This window comes from Cajanus cajan, chromosome 4 (assembly GCF_000230855.2).
Source record: "Cajanus cajan strain Asha chromosome 4, NIPB_CcT2T_4, whole genome shotgun sequence".
Taxonomy (NCBI): Eukaryota; Viridiplantae; Streptophyta; class Magnoliopsida; order Fabales; family Fabaceae; genus Cajanus; species Cajanus cajan.
In genome coordinates, this window is record NC_138520.1 from 5,792,886 (window position 1) to 5,811,743 (window position 18,858).

At 35.2% G+C, this 18,858-nt stretch overlaps 1 protein-coding gene across 1 annotated transcript; it reads right to left on the reverse strand.

Moving 5' to 3' along the window:
• Nucleotides 1-11,971: 11,971 nt before the first annotated feature.
• LOC109802559 (putative transcription factor KAN4) lies at nucleotides 11,972-16,026 on the reverse strand. Its single transcript, XM_020363964.3, has 6 exons — nucleotides 15,401-16,026; nucleotides 15,052-15,128; nucleotides 14,272-14,311; nucleotides 13,793-13,904; nucleotides 12,697-12,796; nucleotides 11,972-12,591 (listed from the first exon to the last, which is right to left on the reverse strand). Exons 1-6 carry the CDS (start codon nucleotides 15,819-15,821, stop codon nucleotides 12,436-12,438), a joined length of 906 nt encoding a protein of 301 aa, XP_020219553.1. The 5' UTR covers nucleotides 15,822-16,026; the 3' UTR covers nucleotides 11,972-12,435.
• Between the last annotated feature and the right edge of the window lie 2,832 nt (nucleotides 16,027-18,858).

Consider the following 18,858-nt stretch of genomic DNA (forward strand, 5'->3'; position numbering starts at 1 on the left):
CAACTTTATTCAATAAATTACATATGCTAACTTGACTTGTGTAGAGTTGACAGCAGATCACATTTACAAATTCATATTCAAACCATAAATTAAGTCACTAGGACAGGTGTGAGCGAACGAGGGGAGACACAGCAATTGAAACTACCAAAGCTGTTCAGATCATTATTCATGCCGCTTCCTTATCTAATTATTTTATATACATTTATTGGTGTTTCAAGTAATAATAATAATAATGCATGGAAAAATTAACATATTAAAATTATAAGCAAAATTAACATGAAATAGTTGCAAGTTGAGTTGGCATATGTTTCTCAACCTTTAGGCTTTGGTTGGTGTCCCTTAATCTTGTTCTTGCTTTAACTATTTTGTTACCAAAGAAAACAAGAAGTAGATTTTATCTATCTAATCCTTCCATTCCATCTTAAAATGGCATACCAAACAAAACCTTGTTGGTGTTGAACAGGGATGAAATGTCATTCGACTTAAAATCATTATATGTTGCTGTAGCGGAGTCCAAACTCGTTTGACGATTGTATAGCAGGGCTGTTTCATGCTTAACTACCGACTCGTGTCATTATTTATAACTTATTTTCGGGAAACTTCTTCGAATCACTTTTATGATAGTAAAATAGAAATAAAAATAAAATAAGTCTTCTATAAATTAAAATTGCAGAAACTAATTTATTTAAGAATATTTTGAAAAAATAATATAATAGAGATGTATTATTAATGTAAAGAAATATATATATCATGAGCGTTTATTTATTTAGCCTTGATATTTATAATCTTTCCTATGAATTCTTGTTATGTCTTTGTAATATTTTTTATAGATAAAAAAATTATTTATTTATTTTATTTACTTTGTTTTTTTAAATCGATGCTTCCACGAATATAAATCCTGACAGCCTATATAAATATTTATTTATTTATTTTTGTTAATATTGATTTTTACACAAATTTAACTCCTGGCTGTATGATCCAACATTTTTTTTGGGGACGTATAAGGCTCAATATTCTAAAGCTCGTATATATACACCTTCTACGTTAATATTACACTTTTATTATACTACTTTTTTCAAAATATTTTCGATATTTTTTTTATTTTTTTATTTTTTTATTTTTTGACTTTACAAATCTTTCTTTCTCTTACCTTCACCGGTCAATTTTTTTTCCAAACATGCACTTCCTTCTTGTTCACTTGCCTTTAACATTCAAATTTTTTGTTTCACACACTCACTCCTTTTACACACATCTTTTCCTTCATTCTTTCAAGATTTCAAATGATCAATTTTAAAGATTAATTTTATAAATAAATAATTGACTCGATATATATACCTTATTTTCCTTCATTCTCATTTATGATTGTTGTAATATTATTTGTACTTTGAATCAGATATTAAAATTTAAATTTAGTATCTTTCTTTTTTTTTTTCTATTTTTTATTTATTTCAAATATTCATTTTTTAATTATTCAACCTTATGACCCAACTTAACTCGATCTGATTGTAACTAGGTTGGATTTGATTGGGTCGCTTTAAAAAAAAAGGTTCACAAAATCAACCCAATTCAACATGATTAAGTTTATTTGGGTTGAGTTAAAAAATAGTTCAAACCTAATCTGATCCAACTTATATGCATTCCTAATGCTATCGTGACATACTTTTTAGGAAATTATTGTGTCATCGTGATAAGTGTATGGAATATGTAATTCTATTTTATATTTCCATTTCTTTTGGCGCAAGTTTTGTTTAGGGGTACCAAAACCCTCTGTGACTAGGACCACATAAACCATGACATGTGTTAATTTTGTCAAAACTTTTATTTTTTAAGAATTTTTTAATATTTGTTATTTAACCCTCCAACAGCAACAGCAAGACCCTCGCACCCTAACGAAACAAGACCCTCGCACCCTAATGAAACAAGACCCAATCCAAATATGCAGCTCTCTCTGGGTCAAGACCTTCTCCTCCCCCAAAACCATCTCCTTCCCCAACCTCACCGGCTTCCTCTCAAACTTCGACCTCTGGCACTTCGCCTATCAATGCTCCTGCGCCCACGCCACCGGCACCTTCCCTCCGCGCAACGCCATCCATGCCCCCCTCCTCCACGACCTCCTTTCCCTCCGCAACACCGTCCTCCACGCCCGTTTCATTTGGAACGACAAAAAAACCCTCTCCTCCGCGCCCCCAACGACACCGCCATTTCCAAGCCCCTCTCCAAACGCAAACTCCAAAACATTCTCCAATCCAACGAGCCCTGCTTCCAAGATTGCATCGTTCAGGAGGTTCTCTTAATGATCCTCGAACCCGTCTTCAAACCATGCTTCTCCCCCAAATCGCACGCGTTTCGACCGGGTCGAAACGCCCACATTGTTATTCGCACCATCCGGAGCAACTTCGCCGGTTACTTGTGGTTCCTCAAAGGGGATTTGAGCGAGATTTTGGACCGCGTGGATCCAAACGTTGTAATGAATTCCCTCGAAAAGGGTACTAGGGATAAGAAAATTCTAGGGCTGATAAAATCTGCTCAGTGAAGTTACCGTCTTTGATGGAGCTTTTGGTAGGGAGAGTAGGTTTTAGAGCACCACCGGATGGGAGGTGAGCAGAAAGAGGAAAAATGAAAATGAAACGGGTAGGAAGATGAAAAAGATAAAACATATTTAAATAGGCTGAGAGTTATTATTTAAAATGTTATAAATTAATGAGGGTTAAATAACAAATATTAAAAATTATTAAAAAATAAAAGTTTTGACAAAATTAACACATGTCATCGTTTATGTGGTCCTAGTCACAGAGGGTTTGGGTACCCCTAAACAAAACTTGCACCAAAGGAAATGTCTTTTATATTTAACACTTTCTAAAGTTATTGTGTATATTTAACTACAATTATGCTTTAATTTTATTAGTAATTCAAAGAAAAATGTTAAATAGTGTGTGGTGAATTTTTAATTAAATTTTCTCTCCTTTGTGTAGGAAATGCTACAAAGTCAAAGATCCAACATCATGGTACTCACTCATGGCTATAGTTGTGAAGGACGGAGAAAGAAAGAACAAGTTAGAGAATCAACACTATAGCGCTGGTCTACAATCATATATAGTAGTGAAAATTTGAAAGATGTTAAGAACAAGGGATCTCAGCACTGCAATGCTCAACCAACCTCCAAGTTGTAAGAGCTTTCTTCACTTTGAAAGACTCCTCACTGCTACAACAGTGATCGATGCCTACAGTAGTTAAGTTAAAGTTTTTAGTTTTTCCTTGCTTTTAAAGATCATATAAATAACAAAAAAGGGAGAGAAATAGAGGACGAGGGGGAACATGAAATAAAGAAAGAGAGAAAGAGAGAGAGAGAGAGAGAGAGAGAGAGAGAGAGAAAGAGAGAGAAAATTCAAGAAAAAGAAAGGAGTTTTAAAGGAGGTATTGGAAGATTGATATCCTATGGGAACAAGGGTCTTTGCCCTCTCCATTTTTTTTCTTATTTCTTCTTATATTTTTCATCTTTGTATCAGCTAGAGCACTCATCATGAGTGACTAATTTCTCTTGGATTGGATTTGAATGTAACTACCAACACTTGTGTAATCCTTTAAATCATACACACACACGATTTGTGTTGTGATTATGATCTTAATGCTTAAGTCAATTTGATCACCCGTCTTTTAATTTTTAGTTTTGAATCTTATTAGAAAATATTTTTCTAAGCTTAGTTTAGATCATTTCACCTAACAATGACTTATGCTAGGAATAGACTTGGAATTGTTAGCGATTTACATTCCTATGCTTAATGCAAGGATTTAATCTTGATCATTGAGGAATCATGTTTCAAGATTTAATCCTTAAAGATTCAAGCTTGAGGAATCAGTTTAAGTGCATATATGGATGTGGGAATATAGAAGATTCATGGGAAAGCATAAGTGTTGTGAAAGTACATTTAATCCCAATCTCTCTCTTACATATAGGAACCGCTTCTTAAATCAAGTTTTTGTTAAATATCTCATTTGCAACTTATCTTATTTACATAACCTGCTCAATATAATTGCATATGGTTGTTTATACAAATTGAACTAGGAGGGAAATTACATAATATCTTCAAATCCTTAAAGATGATATCTTAAATTACTACACGAAACTTAATCCACTTGCCAAGTGAGAAAATCCTTTATAACATCGTTTAATTGTGTACCCAAGTAGATATCCTAAATAGGCACTTATTACAATCAATAAGCTTAGCATATTGTCCATTGGTGAACAAGTGAAGAGTAACTCTTTATTTATTTTTTTATTTAAATTATTTGAAAATATTATTGAAAAGCTCATTTTTGTAATCCAACATCCCCTTCTTGGTCATTGACGACTAGTACTCCTTCATTAATCAGGCTCAACATTGGCATTGGATATGGTATACCTCGTTGGAATCTTCCAGCATAGTGTAGAAGGCAGAGTCTAGCTACCAAGAGCGGGAGAAGTGATCGGCACCATTGGTGAAGCTGACACCTCAGTGGGAGGAGGTGCCACAAGAAATTTGATCATAGTTGATGAGGATGAGAGGTCGTTGGTGACAATATCTCAAAGGCAGAGAATAGTGGCGCCACCACGATCTGTATATATATAATTATATATATATATATATATATATGTGTGTGTGTGTGTGTGTGTGTGTGTGTGTACTGGCCAACCGAGTTATCGACTTGTCCTTCACCAAACTGCTGACTCGGTCAAAGGTTTACCAGCCTAACCAAGCAGTAAGCTCATTATTGCCGAGCTCCTTAGCTCGACCATGAAACATGGACATCGGAACACCACATCGGCCCAAAAAGGCCACGCCATCAAACCAAATAAAAATACAATCTTGTCGCCGCGCCGCCCACGCGTTATGGAAACGAGGTGACGGCTATGACACATGGCATCTCGATAGGCAGATGTACGCGAAGGGCCACAGCCACTTGACGAGCTCGGACTTAACTCCTCGACATACGATCTTCGGAGCTCGGGGGGCTAATGTACTATCCGTACTGCCATGCCGAGCTCGAGCTCGGTATCACAGCGTGGAATAACCTCGGGCACGCACTGGGAGATCTCAGCCTAAACGAGATCCGCAATCTAATCAGATCATAACTGATCTCGGAGATCTCGCTCCAAATGAGATCCGCAATCTAATCAGATCATAAATGATCTCGGAGATCTCGCTCAAGATGAGATCCGCAATCTAATCAGATCATAACTGATCTCGGGGATCTCGCTCCAGACGAGATCTACTATCTAATCAGATCATAACAGATCTCAGGCCCAAGGCCCAACACAACCCTAATTCATACAAAGGTACGTGCATTATTTATACGAGACTCATACTCCCACAAACACTAACTTTAGCATCGGAGTCTCTTTTGCAGGTACCACCCCCATCTTGGAGCACCAGCGTACCCGTGAAGGAGGCTCACCGATCTTACCTGGCAGATCAGCTCTACAGCAGATTTCCGGTAAGAACATTTGGCGCCCACCGTGGGGCCGATCGAGACAGCTCTTATCGGCCACCCGTATGGTATTCACCAGAAGCCACAACAGACGTGCAACAGAGGACGCTGAACACTCAGTCACCATGGACAGCGACGCTGCAACCTTGAGAAGGTTGATCGACCAAGTCGAACAGATGTGCCAGCAACATTACAATGACCTGCGCAACATGCGTGCCAAGCACGAAACTGATCTAGCGGCAATGCGCACCGCTAATAAGCCGACCTAGCGGCACTACGCGCCGAGAACGAGCGCATTCGTGCCCAACTCCCTCGGCGTCCCTCAGATCAACCCCCTCTGCAGAGTAACCTGAATGAGGACGAAGGGCATTCGGTTTCTAAACCCCGAACTACGACCAAAGCACCGACTCCACGACCTGTCACGCATCGGTCTCATGCACTGACGCACAAGTCGACTCAGGATGTCAGCAGGGCCCCCACTCATGTCATAGAGGGTCAAGAAACTTTCCGCCGTCATCCTTTTGTGGATGGCATTATGGAGACTCCACTCCCCCGCAGATGGAAGCCTCTCCACCTTGATCGCTATGATGGCACGACGGACCCCGATGAACATATTGACCTGTATACGACCCAGGTAAACCTCTACACTAACAATGATGCTATCTTGTGTAGGGTTTTCCCGACCTCGCTCAAAGGGGCCGCACTCAACTGGTATACCCAGCTACTTGCCGAGTCAATTGACAACTTCGGCACTCTGGTCATACGATTCACGGTGCAGTATGCAACGAGTCGACCTCACCTCGTAACGTCGGCTGCTCTGGCCAGCCTCAGACAGGGCGACGACGAACCACTACGGACGTTCATGGAACGTTTTGCTGGCATCTCGGTGAAGATTCACAACTTGAATCCGGAGGTCGCCCTACACGCCATGCTCATGGCGCTCAAGCCGGGACCTTTTGTGGATAGCCTGTGTCGCCGAGCTCCCGCTGATATGGACGAACTTCGTGCCCGAGCTGTCGGGTACATACAGATGGAAGAGCACTCTACTTTTCCTGACCAGGTTCGCAACAAATCACAAGGAAAGCAAAACCAAAGTTAGGCCACAAATATTTAAAGTTGGCGACCTTGTTTGGTGGGGTGAGAGAGGCAAGAATAGACCCCTCCGAAAGGAAATTCGGAACTTGGAATGTCACCCACCTCAAATTTTATTTCTCTTAACTTGTAAATTCAGGTGACGTACTCTTTTTCCTCCTCAACCTTTTTCCCACTAAGGAAAAGGGTTTTTGGCCAAGGAAGGTTTCAACGAGGCACACCTCAAAAATAATCAACAAAACAACTCTATTCCCATACATTTTTTGTATTGGCACATTAGTCGTGACGACTTGCCGAGGCCGAGTCCGAACCTCGAGATCCCGTTTTATTAACCGAGGTCGAGTCCGAACCTCGAGATCACATTTTCTTAACCAAGATCGAGTTCGAACCTTGTTATTCTAAGGTCGAGTCCGAACCTTGAGATCACATTTTCTTAACCAAGGTCGAGTTCGAACCTTGTTATGCCGAGGTCGAGTCCGAACCTCGAGATCACATTTTCTTAACCAAGGTCGAGTTCGAACCTTGTTATTCCAAGGTCGAGTCCGAACCTCGAGATCACATTTTATTAACCAAGGTCGAGTTCGAACATTGATATGCCAAGGTCGAGTCCGAACCTTGAGATTACATTTTCTTAACCAAGGTCGAGTACGAACCTTGTTATGCCAAGGTCGAGTCCGAACCTTGAGATTACATTTTCTTAACCAAGGTCGAGTACGAACCTTGTTATGCCGAGGTCGAGTCCGAACCTCGAGATTGCATTTTCTTAACCAAGGTCGAGTACGAACCTTGTTTTGCCGAGGTCGAGTCCGAACCTCGAGATTGCAATTTCTTAACCAAGGTCGAATTCGAACCTTGTTATGCCGAGGTCGAGTCCGAACCTTGAGATTACATTTTCTTAACCAAGGTCGAGTTCGAACCTTGTTATTCCGAGGTCGAGTCCGAACCTTGAGATCACATTTTATTAACCAAGGTCGAGTTCGAACCTTGATATGCCAAGGTCGAGTCCGAACCTTGAGATCACATTTTCTTAACCAAGGTCGAGTTCGAACCTTGTTATGCCGAGGTCGAGTCCGAACCTCGAGATCACATTTTATTAACCAAGGTCGAGTTCGAACCTTGTTATACCGAGGTCGAGTCCGAACCTTGAGATCTCATTTTATTAACCAAGGTCGAGTTCGAACCTTGTTATGCCGAGGTCGTGTCCAAACCTCGAGATCACATTTTCTTAACCAAGGTCGAGTTCGAACCTTGTTATTCCAAGGTCGAGTCCGAATCTTGAGATCTCATTTTATTAATCAAGGTCAAGTTCGAACCTTGTTATGCCGAGGTCGAGTCCGAACCTCGAGATCACATTTTCTTAATCAAGGTCGAGTCCAAACCTTGAGATCTCATTTTATTAACCAAGGTCGATTTCGAACCTTGTTATGCCGAGGTCGAGTCCGAACCTCGAGATCACATTTTCTTAACCAAGGTCGAGTTCGAACCTTGTTATTCCAAGGTCGAGTCCGAACCTCGAGATCACATTTTATTAACCAAGGTCGAGTTCGAACCTTGTTATACCGAGGTCGAGTCCGAACCTTGAGATCTCATTTTATTAACCAAGGTCGAGTTCGAACCTTGTTATGCCGAGGTCGTGTCCAAACCTCGAGATCACATTTTCTTAACCAAGGTCGAGTTCGAACCTTGTTATTCCAAGGTCGAGTCCGAATCTTGAGATCTCATTTTATTAATCAAGGTCAAGTTCGAACCTTGTTATGCTGAGGTCGAGTCCGAACCTCGAGATCACATTTTCTTAATCAAGGTCGAGTCCAAACCTTGAGATCTCATTTTATTAACCAAGGTCGATTTCGAACCTTGTTATGCCGAGGTCGAGTCCGAACCTCGAGATCACATTTTCTTAACCAAGGTCGAGTTCGAACCTTGTTATTCCAAGGTCGAGTCCGAACCTTGAGATCTCATTTTATTAACCAAGGTCAAGTTCGAACCTTGTTATGCCGAGGTCGAGTCCGAACCTCGAGATCACATTTTCTTAACCAAGGTCGAGTTCGAACCTTGTTATTCCAAGGTCGAGTCCGAACCTCGAGATCACATTTTATTAACCAAGGTCGAGTTCGAACCTTGATATGCCAAGGTCAAGTCCGAACCTTGAGATTACATTTTCTTAACCAAGGTCGAGTACGAATCTTGTTATGCCGAGGTCGAGTCCAAACCTCGAGATTGCATTTTCTTAACCAAGGTCGAATTCGAACCTTGTTATGCCGAGGTCGAGTCCGAACCTCGAGATTGCATTTTCTTAACCAAGATCGAGTACGAACCTTGTTATGTCAAGGTCGAGTCCGAACCTTGAGATTACATTTTCTTAACCAAGGTCGAGTACGAACTTTGTTTTGCCGAGGTCGAGTCCGAACCTCGAGATTGCATTTTCTTAACCAAGGTCGAATTCGAACCTTGTTATGCCGAGGTCGAGTCCGAACCTTGAGATTACATTTTCTTAACCAAGGTCAAGTACGAACCTTATTATGCCAAGGTCGAGTCCGAACCTTGAGATCACATCTACTTAACAAGGTCGAATTTGAACCTTCAAACAACAAATTTGGGAACTCCTCAGAAGCCCCTTTGCTCTTACATCACTCGGTGCTTGGGGGGCAAGTGTACTGGCCAACCGAGTTATCTACTTGTCCTTTACCAAACTGCTGACTCGGTCAAAGGTTTACCAGCCTAACCAAGCAGTAAGCTCATTATTGCCGAGCTCCTTAGCTCGACCATGAAACATGGACATCGGAACACCACATCGGCCCAAAAAGGCCACGCCATCAAAACAAATAAAAATACAATCTTGTCGCCGCGCCGCCCACGCGTTATGGGAACGAGGTGACGGCTATGACACATGGCATCTCGACAGGCAGATGTACGCAAAGGGTCACAGCCACTTGACGAGCTCGGACTTAACTCCTCGACATACGGTCTTTGGAGCTCGGGGGGCTAATGTACTATTCGTACTGCCATGCCGAGCTCGAGCTCGGTATCACAGCGTGGAATAACCTCGGGCACGCACTGGGAGATCTCGGCCTAAGCGAGATCCGCAATCTAATCAGATCATAACTGATCTCGGAGATCTCGCTCCAGATGAGATCCGCAATCTAATCGATCATAACTGATCTCGGAGATCTCACTCAAGATGAGATCCGCAATCTAATCAGATCGTAACTGATCTCGGGGATCTCGCTCCAGACGAGATCTACTATCTAATCAGATCATAACAAATCTCTAGCCCAAGGCCCAACACAACCCTAATTCACACAAAGGTACGTGCATTATTTATACGAGACTCATACTCCCACAAACACTAACTTTAGCATCGGAGTCTCTTTTGCAGGTATCACCCCCATCTTGGAGCACCAGCGTACCCGTGAAGGAGGCTCATCGATCTTACCTAGCAGATCAGCTCTACAGCAGATTTCCGGTAAGAACAATATATATATATAAAATAAAAATAAAATATAAGGCGGTGTGTAATGATGTTAGTTTCTCTAGAAAGTTCCTCAAATCTAATGTGAGTGAGTCCAACGCTCCTAATGTGGTCTCTCCTTCGTATGTTTTTCAACCTATGTTGGTTCGGCCTACTATGAAAATTGGAAATGATGTATTGTCATCCAAAAATGGACCTACGACTTCATTGTTGTTGTCTCTTTCTATTGTGGAGTCATTGGAAGTGTCGAATTAAAATCGAGTGGTGGTGGTGGCGATGCCAATGAATCTTGTGGCAACGGTGCTAGTGGCGACTTCGACGGTAGAAACACGATTAGGAGTACTGTCGAATCTGAGTATAGAGTTTATGATGGCGATGCGTCGTGGTGCTATCCTATCTGCAAAAGATGGAAGGGACAATCAAATTTTTTTTTACATAATGGATATTTACCATAAGAAAATAAAACTAATACAATAGTAAAATATATCACTATATAAATCTAAACTGTTTAATTTTTTTTATAAATATATTTTATGATTTAAAGTGATTGACTCACAGGTGAACTACATTTATAAAACATATTTATGAACTTCTTCATGGTAAATCACCTGAGAGTAGGGTTCATCATAGATTATGCCTCTCAAATGATTGGGCTTTTATTTGTATTTTTATTTTTGACATCACATAGATAAAGTTTAATGAAGTCATATATTATTTTTTAACTTTAAAAAAAAATAAGCTTGATATTTGTGCCACTATATAATTTTTATGGCAATAATTATAATTTATACATTTTAAAATATTATTTTTCATATAATAATATTTTATTATTATGTGTCATATTTTATTATGTTTATTTCTTTTTATAATATTATTTTTCTAAAATTTCAGGTTTTAAACTGTTATTATATTACTATTGTAGTAACATTAAATTTATTTTTCTCAAGATTGTATTTGTAGTATTAATTTACTATTACTTTTGATATTTATATTTCATTAATACTATTTATATTCATTATCAATGTTATATTTATTTCCTTTACATTTATTTGAAGATTATAGTACTAGCATATGTATTTTTATATTAATAATATTAAGAAGTTTATTATTATTATATTAAAAATGTTTTCTATTTTAAATATATATTAAACTATTTTTTTAATTTTATTAGAAGATAATTAATTTTATATTCTAAATAATTTGACTTTTATAAGATTTTAAATTTCTTAAATTTTAATTTTCACACATAATTAAATAAAGTTGATGTATTTTAATTTTTTTTTAAATTGATTATATATTTTTTCATCAATTTAAAAGATATTATATATTTAATAAATATTTTAAAATTTTCATTTTTGTAATTTTAATTTTTAATATTTACTTATTATAGTAAAAGATTTATTATGTGTTATTTTTATTGTGTCTATTTTGCTTTTTATAAAATTATTTTTTAACATTTTAGATTTTAGACTAGTATATTATTACAATTATATTTTTATTTTTTCTTAAGATTATAGTATTATTTTATTATTATTTACTTAAAATCTATAACTATTGTTTTTATATATTTATTTTACATTTGTTCAAAGATTATATAAAACATATATATATATATATATATATAATTTTATATTTTAAATATTTATCAATGTTTTTATTATTTTAAATATATATTTATGATGCCTTAAATGTCTATTATAATGTTATTCAATATTGATAAGTGATACAACAAAGTAGATCTATTTAATTTAAGAGTATTTTTTAATTTTGAACTTTGAGTTATAGATAGATATTCAAAGGAAAGGAGGAAACTAGTTAGAATTAAAAGTAGAATATAAGATCATTTATTTTTATAAATGATGAATATCAAAAATATCATTTTATTTGATTTTAAAGTTGTAAAAAAATAGTTAAAATAATAAAATATATTTTTATTAATTAACATTTGAAAGTAAAATAACTTGATATTTCTATAGTCAAATAAATTTATGACTTTTTAAAAAAAAAAAAAAAATTAGTCTCTTAGATACAAATGTGCATGATGTTATAACAGTCTTGCACAAATCTTGACTCCTCAGTTCAATATGGGTCCTCTACTTTCACACATGGCCCATTGTCTGAAATAGCCATTATATTTCTTCTACTCATATACCTTACACTGAAAATGACATAAAAGGCTATTCTGAATTCTTTGGACAGAAGCAAATGTTTCCTAGCAAGGATTCATCCCCTTCCCTCATCTCCTTTTCTAGCTAGACAAAACTCATAATATATATCATGGATAAAAAATCATTGATACGAATACATAGTTCCTGCTCTCTTCCTCCATATATTGTTGGGGGAGTGCTTTAAGTGACAAAGGAAAGGATTAGAATATATTCAACCCGGCCTAGAGAGGGATGGAAGAGTTAATTCTCTTGATTCCGTGCTGACTGTTTGCAACTAGAAGTGGACCTACCAAGGGTAAATTCTAGGTCAAGAATCGTATCCGAACGTGACAAAGAGCAAGAATCCAATTTCTCCTCCATGCAATTCGACAGGCCTACATAATGCTGTCCACCCACCTGTTTAAATATTATTATTATTATCATTACGCCAATATAATTACTATTTCCAAGATATAGTACATGCAAACTGCACCGAAACTATGGTTCCAAGTTCCAACCTACCGTGGTTTGGTTTCCTTTGAGATGAGAACACGTCGAATTGATGATGGGGTTTTGTATATAATTTATTGAATTTGTCTCTATCAGTGATTGCCATGACGACCTGAGGGTAAAAAGTAATTAAGTGAAGAAGGTAAATTAGCAACGAAAGGAATAGTTAAGCTTATTTTATCTAGCACTCTACAGAGGCAAGAAAAATACTGAGTGCCAAATTCGAAATAAATACGATTCATAATAGCATTTGTTATCTGTTTATGTTTTGATGGTAACATGCATATCTAATTAACTGTCCACATCCAAATGTTACAATTCAACTAAAAACTTGGATTGACATGTTAAAGTATGAATCCAAATCCTTTTGCTAAACACTAAACAGACCCTAAACCCTTTTACCTAAAAACTTGGATTGAAATGTTAAAGTAACCGATTTCTATTTTTATACATGTCTTTTTACCTTTTTTATTTTATCAAAAAATCTAAACTACTTATCATTTTTAAGTATCAAAATTTTACTTATTGTATAACGATTTCTTTTAATTAGTTTGTATAAAGTTATAATTATTTTTCTGTATAAAATATATAGAGACATAAAATATTTGAATCCCATTAATTATAATTAAAGAAAATAGTTGATATACATTTCATCTCTAGAAAAAAAAATGGAAAGAAAAAAAATTATATTATCATTGGTAATGTGATATAACAAGGAGAATTAATATATATATATATATATATATATATATATATATATATATAAGAGAAAGATAGAAATACTGTATGCAAGTATAAAAAAAAAATTGACAGAGTATACAAATATTATTGATGCATGAATAATGGACAATGTATATTCCATTTGCACGAACGATGTATATCAATTATTTGGTGATTATCTCTTTATTTTCCATCCAAAAGAAGTTGGATGTTAATTTATTCTTAATATTTACACATAAAATACATTACCCTAAATTATTTATATGTACATTAATTCTCAGCAAAAACAAATTACACTCACATTAATTTTGAAGAGAAAAAAACAAGAATATCTGCACTGCAAAAACTAAAATTATAGGAGAGAAGAGGTATGGAATGCAATCAATACCTTTGGGATTTTAGCAGCGGTTGTGGCAAATTTGCCCTTTCAAAAGCTAAGCCTCCATGCAGATCGACAATCCCTGGCTTTTGGCTCAACCCTATATCTGTCTGCCCATAACCTGCAATTTCACCACCCATATATAGAGCCATTGCTCTTTCTTTATCACACACCAGCTTAATAATTCACTTGCGTCCCAACCAGTTTTTTATATATATATATTATTCTTACAGGACACACTTGCTTATAATTTTTCTTTCCTTTTTGTTAAACACTATCATTTCTCTCATTTTTCTCTTAATCATAAAAATAGTCAGAAATTTTTTTTAAAAATATAATTTCTCTTATTTTTAATGCAAGACGATACAAGAATCTAGAGCAAATTATAGAACTTCTGCCACACTCGAATCACCGAGGATTTCAAACAAAAAGAATAACAATAATAGAAGAAACGAAAATGGGGTCCTTGAGAGGGAACATCCAACTACCTGCGCTGCCTTTGTCGGAGCCCTTCACTGTTCTATACATCTGCATGAACACCCGGCATGAAATAAAATGAGAAGAAAAGTCCAATACGCTAAGATTACCATCTAGATACCCATTTGTCCTTAGTCCTTGTTCTATCTTCCCCACTACCGGAGACAACAATGATTAAGAAACTTTATTTGTTTTTTTTATTAAAGAAACTTTATTTGTTTATTTTGTCAAGTTTTAAAATATATATATATATATATATATATATATATATATATATTTTTGGACACCCTAATAGCTAATGCTATCCAACACCTTGACAAAGAAAGATATAAAAGAGAGAAAAAAATTATAATTTTGATGATATGATATATGGATGATAGACAGATCTGCAAGAGACCTACCTAGAGAAAAAATTACACTTGACCAGGTGTTTAAAATATAAAAGATGCCTACACCTTTTCTTTTAACATCTATCTATTAATACTCTTATTAAATCTATTTACGAGTTATGATAATAATTTTTATAATAATTTTGTCCCGATTGAAAATCATAAATTTTACGGGAGACATATCACTGATATGAAGAGATATTCATTTAATAAGATACGAAATTTATAAAATTTGAAATTTTTAGCAAATTTCAGTCATTAAGAAAGTATTAAGAAGATATATCATTCTTCTTAAAATATTAGAAATATTATAGCGTCAAAAAAAATCATTCCTCAAAAATATAAAAATTAAATAACTCGAAAAGACTGTGGAGAATGTAGAAATAGGTAAAGTAACCCCACCTGCAAGTGACTCTTGACGTGAGCTAGAGTTAGATCCTTAACATTCATTAACTCTAACACAGACTTTGGAGTTGCTCCTGCGACCAAGAAAACAACCCACAATTAGGTAAAGCATCCTAAGAAAATTAACAATATCAAACTTTCATAATGGAATTAATAATGAAGAAACTAATAATCATGAGGGTTTTAAGAAATGGTCTGCAATCACAATTGTCTCTACGACTGCATCCACAACCACTGAGACTGAGACTGCAATATGGAGATTTACAGAGAAATCCCGACCACAATTTAAAACCTTGCCAATAACGGCATGTAATCTACGTTTTGAATCTTGAATTGATCGATTTACTTTCATGACCACCAAGACTCTGAACCGCATGAACAAAATGAGCATGGAGGGTTGTAGTCCATCGCATTCTGGGAGCTCTGATGCTTCTCTTCGCACCGTGAACGACTCTAGAATTTCGTTGGACATGATTAGGATTCAAATTTGCCGTTTCGAAGCCTAAGCTCAAAGTGGGTACACGATGACCGAGGTCGTAGACAGTGTCCTTGTCCCTGTGGGGAACACCATTTTCATGGCTTAAATCGCTTCCTGCAGTGCTACCAGAATCGGAGGTTGAGCTTGAGCTTATATCGTTGTAAAGCGTTTTGGTGGTTAAGGTTAATCCGTTGCAGCTTTGTTTGGCGTCAGAATCTGAGCTGAAGGGTGGGCTGATGTTTAAGGAGAGGTCTGGCTCTGGCATTACTTTGTGCCAACTAGTGTACATGGGGATCGTAGAGATCTGGATCAGTTACAGAAGTGGCCAGTGAGGTGGTACAATATACATACCAAGTTAAGGAAAAGAATGAGAGTTTAAGGATGTGGAAATGATCGATATAGTGAAGCAAATATAGTCAGACATATAAAAGTTGCTAGGAGAAGCTCAGCTATGAAGAACAGAATTTATGGAATGAATAATTGAAACAACTGACAAAAAGGAAAGTATATATCATATATCTTCAACTAGCAATGAATACATTCACTAACGAGTTATTAATTATTTTTCATAAATTAATTTCTTGTAATATACCACATTAAGATTAACTGAGACTGTAAAAATATGTGATAATTACTAATTAATTCACCATGTGTACGGAAAATATTTTAACTTGTTAAAAGAGAAGAAAGAAAAATCTACTCGGACTATATGTATATATATTTTGTAAATAATTAGTATTTGATTATCAATTCGAAGATATTTTTGTGGATACAAAATAAATAAACGAATATTTGATAGTTATGAATTATATAATAACTTGTTTTTATTATATTTTTAATATATTATTTTTATTAATTAAAATCATTAAAAATGTAAAACTATTAATAGAATTTTTTAAACAAATTCAATTAAGAGAATGCGTACTTTTAACGTGTTACTGAAATCTTGCTTTTTACTATCTTTTATAGTATATGGATGTGTTTATGTAGTCATGACTGGCTTATGATTTGCTATGCTTTCTGGAGGAGGTGACAGCCTTTTTAGTAGCATCACACTAGCTAGTTACTAGGGATTAAGGAAGACACGGAAAGTTTTAATTAAAGCAGTGACGAAACAATATCAGTTATTTAATATTGCATAGACAACATGTCACTAGGGAAACAGAATGGTTCTTCTAGGACGGTGGTTTGAACGAAAAGGTAGCAAAAAGGTCGTAGGGAGTAGTTATTCACTTATTTTGAGTGGACAAAGAAGCTCTTTGAACAAAATGGGATTTTTTTTTTCCTTAGAAACTATTTTATCACGAGACTATTTTGAAACTTATTCTCACTTTTGAGAAAATGCAGATCAATACTAACCTATATTTGGCATGTATTTTATGTGAAAGATGCAACAAGTTGTAACGAGCATCAGGCTAAGGAGGGGAACCATCCCTCAAAAGCCGGTCCAAGAGGTTGGAGAACCTCATGCCTAATAAGGTCTCCTTGGTAAGGAGACCTCCTCGATGTGAGACTTGTTACATTACCACCCCCTTCGAAAGTCAGTGTCTTCAATGGAGGCACTCCATGGTACTTCACTCACCGGTACTTTACTCAGCCTTTGCCGGTCAGAACCCTCCGTGGGTAGCCCTTCTCGAGTTGGCTGGCTCTCAATGAAAGTACAATTGTAACGAGCATAAGGTTAAGGAGGGGAATCATCCCTCAAAAGTCGACCCAAGAGGTTGGAGAACCTCTCGCCTTATAAGACATCCCTAGTAAGGAGACCTCCCCAATATAGGACTTGTTACATAAGTCATTCCGTCTTCCATGCAGAAAATATGTGTCCTAATTTATTATATTAAATAGAAAAGGCTTATACGATGCTTGCTAAATTAGTGAACTCGATCAACGATATAAGACGACATTGATACCAAAAATTAGGTAATATCAATATATCACATCGGTCAAATAAAATTATGTCATCTAAAAATTTTATCAACAAATATTTAGTACGATCAAATCCATATGGTAAAAATCATAACAATCAAAAAAGATAATCTTATCTCTAAAAGTATATTATAAATAAGAGATAATTTCATCATCAAAAACTAACTTAATAACTAGAATCTCTTTTATAGATATTTTCTCATTAGAGCATCCAATCTATTGGTAGAGAAAATTCAATGATCTCGCCTAAAAAGATTAGCATCAAACTATTCTAAGTAAGAACATACTACACGAAAAATACAGTGGTAGAACGTCTCAGATCAGACCGGATTCAACATTTGAATTTTCTTAGAACGTCTCACTCTCTCGTCTCTGTTGTTGCTGCCTTCCCCGTTTCTGTTGTGCGTCGTGTCTTTTCCATGTCAACGCGTCACACTTGCTTTCCGACGTCCATCACATGTATTATAAGATTTCAAAAAAATAGTAAAACTTTTAATGGATGTGAGGATCAAGGCCATATTAGTTTGAACATTTAGAAGCTAATTAGTTACCAAACCAATGAACTAATTTTACAAGTTGTCATAGCTTGACTTAAATTAATTATGTAGTATATGTATTATTTAATATTTTATATAAAATATTAGTTGACTTAAATAATTTAATATAATTTAATTTAAAACTATATATTTAATTATATTAATTTATACGATTTAATTAGTATAAAATTTAATTATTTTGTTAGTATTATATTAGTCATACAATTTTTTTAAAACATCTTTAAAATATGGTATGATTTTTATTGAAATTTAAAAATATAAAATATAAATGACATAAATGTATTTTTAAAATATTTAATAAAAATTATTTAATTAATGATTACAAATTTGATCCTAATCCACTAACTTAAAGACTGAATCAATGTTTAAAATATCATTTTTAAGTAGGAATAAATTCCAAAATAACTTCACTTTAATAAATATTAAATTCTACTTTACCAAAGAGCCTATAGACATTCAAAAGATTGTTCTTATCTAATTCACTTTTCGATCGGGATATTTTTTAAAAATTAAGATTAATTTGAATAGAATATGAAGTATATAAAATAAAATTGTATTAATCCAACTATTATATTTAAAAATTCTTAATGCATAAATCAAGTTTGTAAATTTAAAAAAAAATCTAAAAATTATTTGATACTTTATTTCATTAATTCAAATTAATGGATAATTATAAAATTATTTTATACATTGATTTGAATTAATGAAATGAATTATCAAATAGTTTTCAGTTTTTTTTTAATTTACAGATTTAATTTATGTATTAAGAACTTAAATTCAACGGTTGAATTGTTGAAATTTAATATAAAGCACGAGTTATTGAATGAAGTAAATATAAGTAGA

Excerpts from the sequence above, each read along its gene's own strand:
- LOC109802559 (XM_020363964.3), bottom strand. The coding sequence starts at position 15,821 with ATGTACACTAGTTGGCACAAAGTAATGCCAGAGCCAGACCTCTCCTTA. Across the intron at positions 15,129-15,400 it reads GAGTCTTGGTGGTCATGAAA|GAGCAACTCCAAAGTCTGTG; the intron begins GTAAATCGATCA and ends TCTTGGTCGCAG. Across the intron at positions 14,312-15,051 it reads ACGTCAAGAGTCACTTGCAG|ATGTATAGAACAGTGAAGGG; the intron begins GTGGGGTTACTT and ends GTGTTCATGCAG.